Source organism: Protomyctophum bolini (assembly GCF_963924005.1).
Source record: "Protomyctophum bolini genome assembly, chromosome: 14".
NCBI lineage: Eukaryota > Metazoa > Chordata > Actinopteri > Myctophiformes > Myctophidae > Protomyctophum > Protomyctophum bolini.
In genome coordinates, this window is record NC_137875.1 from 13,970,307 (window position 1) to 13,983,447 (window position 13,141).

The 13,141-nt window shown below is 42.8% G+C and overlaps 1 protein-coding gene across 1 annotated transcript in view; it reads left to right on the forward strand.

The window, feature by feature from the left end:
- The first annotated feature begins 1,812 nt into the window (after positions 1-1,812).
- Positions 1,813-13,141, forward strand: part of zcchc24 (zinc finger, CCHC domain containing 24) — a 69,596-nt gene continuing 58,267 nt past the window's right edge. The window contains exons 1-2 of the mRNA XM_080782422.1: positions 1,813-2,433; positions 8,684-8,884. Of these exons, the coding sequence (XP_080638548.1) occupies positions 2,173-2,433; positions 8,684-8,884 (462 nt within the window). The 5' untranslated portion in view covers positions 1,813-2,172. The remainder of the gene's footprint in view (positions 2,434-8,683; positions 8,885-13,141) is intronic.

Below are 13,141 nucleotides of genomic sequence, written 5' to 3' on the forward strand. Positions count from 1 at the left end.
TAGTTTGGAACCAAATGGACCCTTATGTGTCTGTAACTCTGAGAATGTAGAAATGGAAACAAATGGACCCGTTTGTTACACTCTCAGAGTTAAATTATATTTAACTATTTTATAAATTTGGATCAGAGTCCCAGAGATAGAAATGCCATTAAATGGGGGGACCGTAGCCTAATGCATGTCAAACTGGGGGGTCCTTGAATTGAAAATGGTTTAGAATCACTGCTAGAGCCGTAAACATCTTCTCTTATGGGGGTTCCTGACATCTCTTCAAATGGGGGTCTGTGGGCTTATTAGTGTCAATTTGGGGGTCCTTGACATTAAGTTTGGGAACCACTGCTGAAGACTATACTAATCATCATTGTGTGTATTCCTGCACTATTTGCATCGAGAGATCTCGGTACATATAGAAACATTTTATTTACTGGAGATTCTGACTTTAATTGTACATACATTTTGTTTTGATCGCATTGTTCCACATTTTGCTTTGGAAATGTAAACATATGTTTTCTCATGCCTTTGAATTGAATTGAATTGAATTGAATATAGAAAAAATATATAAGTATTGAATTGAGGCTTTAATACTAAAACTTAATCAAATAGCCTATGAATCATGAATCATGCCAACAGACTATGAAGAGTGACAATGCTGCCTGTACACCACAAGAGGGAGCCCCATTGACAGCATTCAGAGCTTCCATCATGCCTGTCAGATGCTTTGAGGTTGGACCATTAGTAATAGGGGTCTGTCTCTGTCCTCAGTAATAGGGGTCACCTGAAAATACATTTTCAGGTGATTTACACATTGGATCATCATTAGATCTTATATGGAGCCGGCCAGCAACTCTACATCTGACCCAAGGATCTGACCTGAAACCTTTGGAGCTGACCTGTTCTGACATTATTATGTTGATCCTTCCTCATCCGTCGTTCCTCTTCGATGTCTCCCTTTTGACTGATACCTATCCATTCAAACTCTAGACGGGCCTGCCCCAAAGTTATTAGTGCAGCCGTGCCCGACAGCCGGAGAATATGGAGCCCGGAAATTAAGGCCCGGCCCTCTTGGGCCCTCATCAAACCCTGTACACTGCCCCACTGCCACCCTTTGATCTCCATAGCATGACCTGTTCTGACATTCCAAATATTGTTGACCTCATCAAACCCTGTACACACAAGACACAGTAGAATATTTGTCCCAAAGTATAGTAGGCCTACCTTTGTATCTATATTAGAAAACGGACTATGGCTATAGTACGATAAAGGGGGGATGTTGATCTGACCCCTCATGCCAAAGTGCCAGCGCTCGCCCAGCAGCCTGTCACCCAGGCCAGGCGGATGCGTGCACATAACCTCGCCTCTCGCCCTCAGGGCGTCTTACTGGTAATAATAATAATCACAATTATTATTATTATTATTTCTAACTCACACTCCCTAATAAGTAAATAGCCTATGGCTATGAAAACTCAAATGAATAAGTAGCCTATGATGTTAATATATTGATTATATAAATCACCTCTACATGCCTAAATAAACAAACCCCCTCCCTATCCAGCCGGCCCTCCCTGCATACGAGCACAGAGCCACAGACACACATGGGATATGGATATTTGGCGTAAAGTTGAATACAGACAGTGTAGGCTTACTAGGCTACCGGTAAATTGAAATTCATAACTTTATTGTGTTGCTTGCTTGTGTATGGATTACCCAGGAAACTAAATGTAGAGGCTACTAAATAAGATTATGAGAGGAGCCAGAGAGGCCAGTCGTTTTGGACCAGTCATAGGCTAAAACTTTGAAAGCCAGCGCTCATTCGCGTGCGTCCCCCCGTGACGCACGCCACCGTCCCAATTGCATATGCAATGAGTGAGTCTCTCGCTGCTCCGCTGCAATAAAGGCAGATAACGGACCATGGGTGAGGGTGAAACGTTTTTTTTATATACTGTATATACTGACATGTTAGAGCAATGACTTTTGCGTAACGGTATTTTAACTGGGGACTACTAGGTTCCCAGCTCTCCGAGGAACGATAGGGTCTTTACGGGAACACAAAAGCAGTGATTTCCAACGGCCGGGGGGTAAACCAACGGGAAGAGGGGGGGAAAAGAACGGCACAAAATCGGCGGACTTCCAGGAATCTGTGGCGGATCAGGCCACTTCTCTTAGCCCGCTGGAAAGATGAGCTTGTTGTCTGCCATAGACACGAGTGCCTCGGTGTACCAGCCCGCACATCAGCTCCTCAACTGGGTCTATCTGTCCCTGCAAGACACCCACCAGACGAGCGCGTTTGACGCCTTCAGACCCGAGCCTAACTCTTCCCAGACCCAGCAGCAGCAGCAGCACCCGGAGCTCAACTTCAGCAAGACTCCCGCAGCTGACCTGAGCTCCTCTCTGAACTCAAACTATCTCAACAACTTCTTCCAGCTTCAGCGGAACGAGGTGAAGTATAGTGTGAAAAGGACTTGCAGTCTTGCAGAGTCAGACAGCTATAGTGCATGGCTGTGTATGTTAGTTTATGGGGAGGGGGGGAGTTTTAGATTCGGATCTTTGCTTGTTGTAGCCTACAGTGTGTGTTGCATGATGTGCACCGTGTGTCGAATCGAGTGCTTGTTCTGAGACTGAGAGAGATGTTTTACACTAGCTGTGTACTACAACAATTAGGCTATTCAGGTAAAGCCACACATAATCGCCATGATATTTATGTGGAAAAGGAAGTATCCATCATGTCCAGAATGTAGCCAATGTAGCCTATACTGGTCCACCTGCAATAAGTATTAATTCTGTCTGGAGATTATAGTTTAGAACATTTTGTGTTTGGACAGTTCTCATTCTCAAACATTATAGCCATACATTAAAGGCTAATTTCCATAATTAATTTATTTTTAAACAGCCTCATAAAGACAGTTTGTAATACATGTCTCTGTTTTGATAGAGCTGTTTCCATTCTGTTACTGTACTTGGCTTGGTGTTTCTTTTTAGGCCTTTTGCCTTTATGTACAGACAGTAGGTAGACAGGAAGCAGGGAGAGAGATATGGGTGGAAGACACACAGCTATAAGTTCGTGGGGACTCGAACCCGCAACACACACAGCTGGACCGCTAAGCCAGCCCAGGCCAGGCTTTGTGTTTCTAAACTGATGACAAACTGTTACTTACCGCATAGACAGTAATCTCTGGGTCCAGACTTGAGCGTGCCACACGTACTGTAGAAGTGTGACGCGTCTGTCTGTCTGTCTGTCTGTCTGTCTGTCTGTCTGCAATATGCTTTGTATAATGAAAGAGAGACAGTATTTTGAGACAGTGAGTGAGTTTGGCTGCTGCCTACGTATATACCTCTCCCCAGTATATGAAACAGTGTTGCTGACATATACACTTTCAGAGATTCTTCTTCAAATAGAGCTTCGCTTGAGCAAACACAACCAGCGCTTGTTTGCATACGTTCTATTTTCATTTGCTACGTTTAATTTTAGAGACAAATATGCCAATAATGTATGCGAGGGAAGTAGGGGAACAAACCTGACACTCACAGGACCAGGCCTCTATACACTGTGTGTGCAGTGCTGTGCACACATGGTTATCCTCCCCAGCATGCAAGGGAATCAGAGAAATATAGTGTGTGAAATAGCAGCTTCTTGATTAAACTGCTAATTGTCTAACTTGATTTTATGTGTGCCTGTGTTTAAACTGTTTTAACAACTGTTTTTAAATCTCAACCTAAACTGTAAAATCCTCAGTGTTCGTTTAACTCTGAGAGTGTACAGATGGAGCCAAATAATGGACCCATACATATACTCAAGTTACAGAACCGTAAAAGAGGACCCATTTGGTGGTCCGCGGACCCGGCGTTGACAACCAGTGGTTTAGGAGCAGTGACATTATTCAACATTTCTGTCTAGTGTACTTTCATTACGCGAGGTAATTATAGAGGCCTTTCAAAGTGTTTTCTAACATGAAAGAGTCTCGTGTTAGAAGTTGGTTATACGTACATTAAGGGTCATTGTGTGTAATGCCATACGATCCTCTGCAGTCTAAAGTGATTCAGACCAAAAGAACACACATTCAACATTCTGGAAACAGTTGGGGATTCTTTTTTTCCTTTTCTTTCTTTTTCTTCTGCAACCTAAGATCAAGGGCAAGTAAAATAAACCACTTGTGGTGATTTGATCATGGGAGATGAGTAATGTGCTGTTGTACTTGCTATTGAAGATCATGCAGCAAATCTGTTCAAAGAAAAAGAATATATGAATGAAAGTGTTTCATGTGAACCTCTCCGAGAAGACGAGTCAAGAATATGATTTGTACAGTTCCCTCAAACGTTATGCATTTCCATTATTTAGACAGAATTGCAAAAAGATGGCATTCACCACCACCACCAGCAGCGCCAGCAGTTTGCCTTTTATGATTTAACTCTTTCTTCACTCTGTCCCAGAACAATGCTTTCACTACAAGTGTGTGTGGTTGTGCTTCACAGATTTTCAAAGAATAATCGCGGTTTGTAGTTTGTGTGATGAGGCAATGTGTTTCACAATTTACAGTATTATACTGTATATTTTTTATATACTTTAGTGGTTCTCAATATGGGGCCCAGGGACCCCCAGGGGTCTTTGAGGGGGTTCCAGCCAGGGGGGCCTCAGCAAAATGAGTAGATATAGCGTCAAAATCAATTTAACCACTTGAACCCTAGTTTAAACGTAATTTATATAATTAAAAATATCAAATCGAACGTGTTGTGAGCTTGTATGTATTTCTCTAAACATTTGGTAAAATTGTGTGGGGAATAAATGAACACCAATCCGGGCCCTGGAACAATATCTTTTCGGATGGGGGTCCGCGGCCCGAATAGATATAAATTTGGGATGACAATGCTCTGAACAGCCAAGCAGTGACACCTTCAAGGTGACACGCACCCATCATTTAAGACAACAACGAGTGTGTGCGACACCTCTCATCTCTGGAACTCAGACAGATGAGAATCTCATCTCTCTGAGCTCCAGAGATGAGAGGTACGTGTCGCACTCTCTCATCATGAGATGGCCTGGATACAGGGTTTCCACACCTGAGCCGACAGCCGCGGACGTTTTCTCTGTCGTCCAGCTTCTTTTCCGTTTTTATAGACAGCTGGTTGCCACGACGGCCAGATTCCCGGAGGACTTCAACATATTAGGGCGGCGATTTTATGAATGCCATTTTTACTTTTGCAGATCAACAGGCTGGCAATCAGCTTGTAGATCGGATATTATTTGGTGCACGACATGGCGCACAACTAAGTATAGGCATAATTCCAACCCTAAACCCAACCTCTAAAATGTCTAACCTCTAACCACAAGCTGATATTGTAATTGTAAACATATCTCTAAAAATATTTGTTTTAACCATAAATCAAATGGTTTTCTTGTGAGGACCTTCTACTATACTTGCAGGGACACCCAACAAGTATAGTAACACACACACACACACACACACACACACACACACACACACACACACACACACACACACACACACACACACACACACACACACACACACAAAATAAATAAACATGCTCACATACTATTTGCAGATGTGTGTACATGTGAAATCTGTTTCCTTTGGGTGGACGCTATAGGTGGTCTCGGTCTCACAATGTACATAATGACATAACAAGGCTTATACAGTAAATGAACAATGTTTAATTTCTTCTTCAGATTTGTATGCGTATTTTAGAGGAGAAGAAAAAACAACACTAAACACATCTCCACAGAGGGGTGGCGAAGCATAGCACAATATCACTGCACTGCACGAGCCAAGACGTGGAATTAATGGCATATGGAAAGCATCACAAACAAAAGAGCAGTAATATTTGATTTAGCCTAGGCAGATCCAATAAATGAACATGAGTCTTGGAGCTGGAACTCGTTAGGAAAAGAAACCTCGCAGCCTGGTTAGATAAAGGCTTGGACTTCAGTGTGCGGCCAGGTTGCCAAAGAGCAAACTTTCTGTGCTATGCAACAGTAGAAATAGCAATAACATTGCTTCCCGAATCACGACTATCACCTAGGGAGAGCCGTTACTGTCACCCATAGACAGACATCAGCTGTAAATTGTGTCTTTTCTTTAGCGACGTACATTTTTATTTAACAGCATTTTTATTTGACAACATTTTTATTTGACACTACTGGCAAAGATTTAATGTGGTGTGTGTGATGGCTATATTGTTCAGTTTTCTAAAGTATATTCCACGATCCGTCATAACATGCCTAAATTGTAAATTGTAACATGTTTAATTAAGTAGTGGGTCGTGTAAAGATTTATAGATTAATTCACGTGTCACATTAGTCACTCAAGTCCTTTATACAGTAGGTTTATATGAATATGAATGACGAGGTAAAAAAGAAGCCACATTCTTGCCATTCTGTTTTTCATATCCCTTCTGAGGGCATCTTGTATGAATCCGTTTGGGCCGATGGCACGCAACACTGCTTTAGTGCAACTCAGGGCAGACTACACAGCAGTGGTTCTCAAAGTGTGGTCCGTCCGGGGGCCCCCCCGAGGGTCCTTTGTGGGGATTCCAGGGGATCCGGCACTAAATAGTTATAGTTCGGATATTCGGAAACCAAATGGACCAATGGGCCGTGGCCTATTGAAGAGGCCTTCAAACATTTTCATGCCAAGGACCTTTGACAGGGACCGCCGTATGTGTTGCTGACATTTTCAAGATTATTCCAAAATTGTTGAGATTACTCCACATTTTTCAAAAACATAAATTTTGAACAGCTGACATATGAAATAGGGTTAAAGAGGTTGAACTGATTTTATAGCTGGGGACCGCCTGAATCCCCATCAAGGGCCCCTGGGGGTGCCCTGACCTCACTTTGAGTGATTCCTTGAAATTATAACAAGGGACAATATCAGTGGTTCCCAAACTTTTCAGCTCAAGACCCAAAAGAAAAATTAGACGTTTGCCCCGGGACCCAAACTTGTGAAAATAGCAGATCTACAAGCTCACAACGTGTCGCTTCGCGCTTATTGGTTTTTCTAATTCATGGATTTCTTAGATTTTTCTTTTATTTCTTCATGAAATTACTGGAGAAAAACATTATTTAATTTGTTTTGAATTCATGAAAAATAATTTTTGAAATAGTAATAATTAAACACAAAATGTGGGAAACAAAAATAAATAAAGGCACCCACAAAAATGTGTCCGCGTCCCACAAATGGGTCCCGACCCAGTGTTTGGTAAACCAGTGGACTATAGTGTACAAACACCCGTGGCTATAGCAGGACCTCCTGTGTGATGGTGGTGGTGGTGGGGGGGGGGGGGGGGGGAGTGCTGATACTCAACAGGCTGGTGAAGAAGAAGCCATGCCTCTCTTCTTGCGTGCGCGTGTGCGCGTGTGTGGTGAGTGGTGACTCATCCTTCTGTAAAGTCCTGTGTCTCTCTGTGGACATGCTCAGTACTTTTCCAGCTCATAAGCACATCTGGGCCTCGCGCCAGATGTTCTGCATTTAATGAGAGGAATGATCTTCTTTTTTTTTGTTTCTGTTTCTTTCTTCTCTTCTTCCTTTTTTCTACGAGAGAGAAAATAGGACAGAGAGCACACACGGCGAAAAGGGTGGTTTTTAACCCATTCTGGGCGGGAAGAACCCCTTTTGGTGTTTCAAGCATTATGTTATACTTTAGCTATTGACAAATAGCAGATCTACACACTCATAGCACGGCACCGAGTGCCACGCTACAAGCTTGCAGACCTGCTTTTTTTATCGTGAAAATGTGGCGCAAATCTTTGAACATAATTCTTTCAAACGTACGTTTTTTAACTCGAATCTTTTGCTTCTGGGAGGTCCCTGGAACAACATATTTTCAGGTCGGCGGCCAATTACATATCATTTTTGCAGTGCTTGACATGAAATATTGAGAACCACTGATTTTCGAAACATTTAGTTTAGAAGACATTTTGTAGAATTGTCCCCAGGTCTAAATGGGTTAAACTATACCCAATGATGTCTCAAACACTGGACCAGAAATACAACGATGATGTTGTGTAACCGGGTGTGACGTTATCGTGAAGCTCAGTGGGGCTGTCTACTATAGGGCTGTCACCATTGCACATTTTACTTGACAATTAATTGTCATGCAAATAACTGCAATTTAATTGTGTTTTTGGCGTTGAACATGGGAACATGACAATTAATTCCATTCCGTTTGGCTTTTAGGCTCCATAAACAAAAGGCACAACAGGGCAGATATGACACATAACTTTATACTTTATGATATGAATGGAGGACACAAACAGCCAATCTACAAGCAAAAAGCATTTTGAGCGTCTAGATCGGCTTGTAGATTCAATGTGGACACGGTCATGACGATTATGCAAATATAATTGCGATTGGATGATAATGAAATAATTGTGACAGGCCTACTGTCAACGGTCAACAAAATGATTACATTTTTTCATCCTGAATTAAGCTCAGAGTGATAGTTGCCAGTGTGCTGTTTGTATAAGACTCAAATCTACTGAACAGACAGAAACATTGCATCTCCATAATATATCAACCTCTTTCTTTTTTTCTTCTTCTTCTTCGCGTAAAAAACTTTGTTGTTCAAGAGTCAGTGTCATACAAAACACATTATATTAACATACATTACAATACATTAAGACCTGAGGCCGATTTTAAATGGATTTTTGTCGTGTCTTCTTCCCATGCAGGCGTTAAACAACAATGTGTACAAGAATGTGTCGCCGTACGGCTCGCTCAACAACATCGTGGACGGCCTCAACTCCCTGACGGACCACTTCTCGGACCTCTCCCTCTCCTCGGAGCCGCGGAAGCCCAGCAAGAGACCCCCGCCCAACTACCTGTGCCACCTGTGCTTCAACAAGGGCCACTACATCAAAGACTGCCCCCAGGTGAGTGAGACCACCGTCCCCAATTAAGTCACCGTATTATAATGCAGTGGTTTCTCAAGCATTTTTCATGTCAAAATAGCCGCTTCGAATGTTATCAGCCGATTATCTGTATGTATGTTCTTATCGAGACCATTATCTGTATGTTCTGGCGCGTTGTCCGACTACTATAACCCTATTACTTATTTTTATAATTCTTATCCCACGATTTCGCAACAAACTTTTTCACCCAGTGTCAATTATCTAATGTAATCCTGGGCGCTACACTTCCTCTGCCAACCTGAGGAGGGCAGCGGACTGACCTCATGCTCCCTTCTATGCATGAGGAGTCCAAGCTCCTCAGAGACCAGGATTACTTACTGCATGTTTTTACCTACGCTAGGGGACACGAGGAGAACATGCAAACTCCACACAGACAGACTAATCCTAACCCTAACAGCCTTAACCGCCCACGTAAGTAAACATACAGTAAAGCAAAGTTGTTGTATAGCACAGTTTTGCGCTGTAGTGTCGCATCTGCGTCAGTAATTCCTAGTCTCCTATACTCGCGGTAGGCAGTAGGCTATATGTAGGAAATGTCCATATACTAGTTCCATTGCATGCTCTTGATAAGAACATATAGTGATTATCATTTGAAAACATTCGAAGCGGGTGGTCAAAAGGACAACAAATTCCAAATGAAAACCAACTGAAAAAGATGCTGGGGACCCCCTGGAACCCCCTCAAGAACCCTTGTGGGTCTTTGAGACCTGGAGAACCACTGACATTATATACTGTATACTATACTATACTGTATAGTCTGTGTGTACTTATAGAACACATGCTGGGTGTTAATTTAAGCATTGAGTTGAGAGTACTTACTGTACGCTCTCAGAGTCAAATGAACACTTCATGTGTGTACAGTCACATAACCAAACACATTGGTGTTATTAGTACCATGGAATGGAAATTACATAATTATTCAGTGTCATCATATCTGCTTTGTGTCATACAAGAGACTATGATGCTAGCTACTCATTCCCTCTCTCTCTCTCTCTCTCTCTCTCTGGTCTGACCTACTTGTTAAACAGGCAGGCCTCTGTCTTCTGTAGTCGTGCAGTGTGTGTGTGTGTGTGTGTGTGTGTGTGTGTGTGTGTGTGTGTGTGTGTGTAATGTGTATACAAGGATGCATATGTTCATGTACAGTATATACTGTACACACAGTGTGTGTGTGTGTGTGTGTGTGTGTGTGTGTGTGTGTGTGTGTGTGTGTGTGTGTGTGTATTAATTAGGCTCCTGCATCCCGGATGTTCACTTAAATAAGCATCACATTGGAGAATGTTGTACCTGTTGTAGCTGTACGTACTCTAATTTCATTGACTTCAAGAGTAAGAGATTATATAACTGTCTGTCACCCCTTTTCAACCGTTATCTTCATAACATTGCTCCTCAGTAATGCTCATTATAAAGATGTCACCATTTCTGTTAATTGGTTACACACAGATATTCCGAATACTAACCCTGTCTCTAACCCAAACCGTACTCGGAAGCCACATCGGAGTGGCGGTTCGTCGGAATGCCACTCCGTTCTCAGTCAATTCAGTCTGGCCCCTTTTCCACTGGGGTTGAACCGGTTCCGTTAGTCTAATTTTGAACCACATTAATTGGTTCAGATCTCCAAAAGTTGGTTCGGAGCTGGAAGCAAAAAAGGACTTCTTCTTGCCCTGAAGAGGGAATCAAAGTGAGCGTGTCACAATTCAGGTTGGAAGATACAGATGTGATATGAAAACCATCATAAAAAATAAAGAACGGAACCAGTTCTAGAACGAAAGTTCTTTTGGCGGAAAAGATGAAAGAAACAAAAACAACTAACTGGAATCTCCCATTGATGATGTTGATAGCTCACCAATGAGAGTAAATGGAAGTGATGCCATCTTATGATGAGCATTAGTGATGACCAACATCAGATGAAGATAAGGTTGAAAATGACCTAAGTTCTCCTTTAACCGCGCTTACCGCGGCGCTCCAGCTGCGAGCTCCAGCTGTGGATCACGTGCGTCCCCGATGATGAAGGACTGATGGTCCAAAGTTGTTGTCAAATCAAGGAATGTGTACAAGTCATGTACCAGCGGTCTGCTCTCTAAAAAGCTTCCAGTGCTACTGACATACAGTACATTGGGAACATTGATTGATTGATTGAAATACAGTTTGCAGAATTACAGTACTTTTCAAGCACAACTCAATACAAAGACTGTTAACTGTGAGTGGACGACCCAATAAAGCATTACACTTGTTTACAAGAGGGTCCACCTTGTTCAAATCATCAAAACATTTAGACATACAAATAGACACTTCTGTATAGCAAAAACAGGAATTCATCATAAAGGAGGTAAAAAGGGAGGTTCAGATTTTACAGGGGCCAGTTTCGAATTGTAGCCGTCGGTAGGTGCCCTTTGAGAGTGGTTTTGAAGGAGTCAAGAGATTTGCATGTCTTAATGACTGTTGGTAGGGCATTCCACATTTTGGTGGCATAGGAGCGAAAATAATTCAGTCCCTTGTTTGTGCAGAATCTGGGTTAACATTAAGGAAGTATTTTAGATATGTACATGGGTATCTTCATCGAATCTTCACAGACGTGATCTAACTGCATGCTTAGAGGATCTAGGTCCAGGTTGGTTGACAGTGGTCGTGCTTGAATCCAAATGGTAAATGGTGCATAGATTGTGCAATACATTCGCCCATTCACACACACATTCACACACCGATGGCGGAGAAAACCATGCAAGGCACCAACCTGCACATCGCGAGCAATTTGGGGTTCAGACAGAGTCTTGCTCAAGGACACTTCAACACTAACACTGGCGGAGGCCTGGGAACCTCGCGGTTTCCACCCGATTTCCAATTGCATGAATAGTGTATACCGGTATATACAAGCTAGCCACGTGGCGCATCTTTCGCGGCTCGTTGTGAGCGTTGTCACAATCTTGCGCCGCACGATAAGAATAGTGTGCACACTTGAAGAAAGTATGTAAATAATATTCCAACCACGAGTTAGTTGAGTCAACTAAAAGTTGTGCAAATTCCTCTCTAATAATACAATTCCGAGTCTGGATGTAGTTATAAAACAGCCACAAACATTTCTGTAAAGGTGTGTGCCATGAGATAATGACAGGAACACTGTGTTAATGTTTGTAGTAATGGAGGCAGCAGGAGAGAAATAACATTTAGGTTTGGTGTGCGGGAGATGTTTGAGGAGGGAGCAGCGCCACAAAACGACTGCAGTGGCTCTCTCGCTCTGTGATTGACGATGTGCAAGACGTCGTTTTAATGCATACTGGTGAAGGCGGACATCGTGGTCAGGACGGAGGTCTTGATAATTATCTGATTTCACAAGAGGAACACAGTGTGTCACTTCAATTCTTGGATTCTAGCAGCGAGTTGTTTTTGTTTATGCTAGCTGGCCCCTAATGGATATGCTCTCCCTTCGCTCTCCCTCTCCTCCTCTCTCCTTTTGTCCTCTCCTCTCCTCTCACTCTATTGCATGGAATGGTAACGAGGAGCAGATGTGAGATTAAAATGCTTTGCCTCCCTTCTTTATGACAGATGATGCCTGGTCTCGGGAGGTCTCTAAAAAAGGCCGGTCCACTGATGAAATATCTCCTCCCTGTGCTCCCAAAGCTCAACGTGTGGGAATTAGATCATCTATTTACTATTTGATAACTCAAAGGGGAGTTTTTGGGGTGGTAATATTATGTGTGACATGTAACTCTTGTGTGTTTTTATTATACATCTTAAGTGTTTATGTGGATTTTGACCTGACCTTGCTTTAATATGTTCAATTTAACTACTTTATTCCAGCAACAAACATTTGTTTGTAAATGTTTATCTTTGAGTTCTACACCCACTGCGTCCCGTTTAGTTTATCGGTCGTATTCCTGAACTTCTGAACTCGCCATCATCTCCGGGGGGGGCGACATTTTACGGCAGAGTGGGTGCAACTGCGAGCCTTTTTTTGTTTTTATTAAGACGAAACCCCCACTGGACAATGCGAGGCATGAAATCAATCTCCCTGCAGCAGAGCTGTGCGAGCATGCAGGGGCGTAACTCAAATCACACTCACTCAGGCCTCTCTCCTGGTTTATATTTCAGCTGTTCGTTAAAAGTGCCAAGCGGAAACAACGCAGAGAGCAGCGCTCCTCAAAACCGCCTCCTCCTCCTCCTCCTCCTGCGCCTACACAGTTCCAACGCCGTGTCAAACCGTTTAGAGTCAAGGAGCAGCCC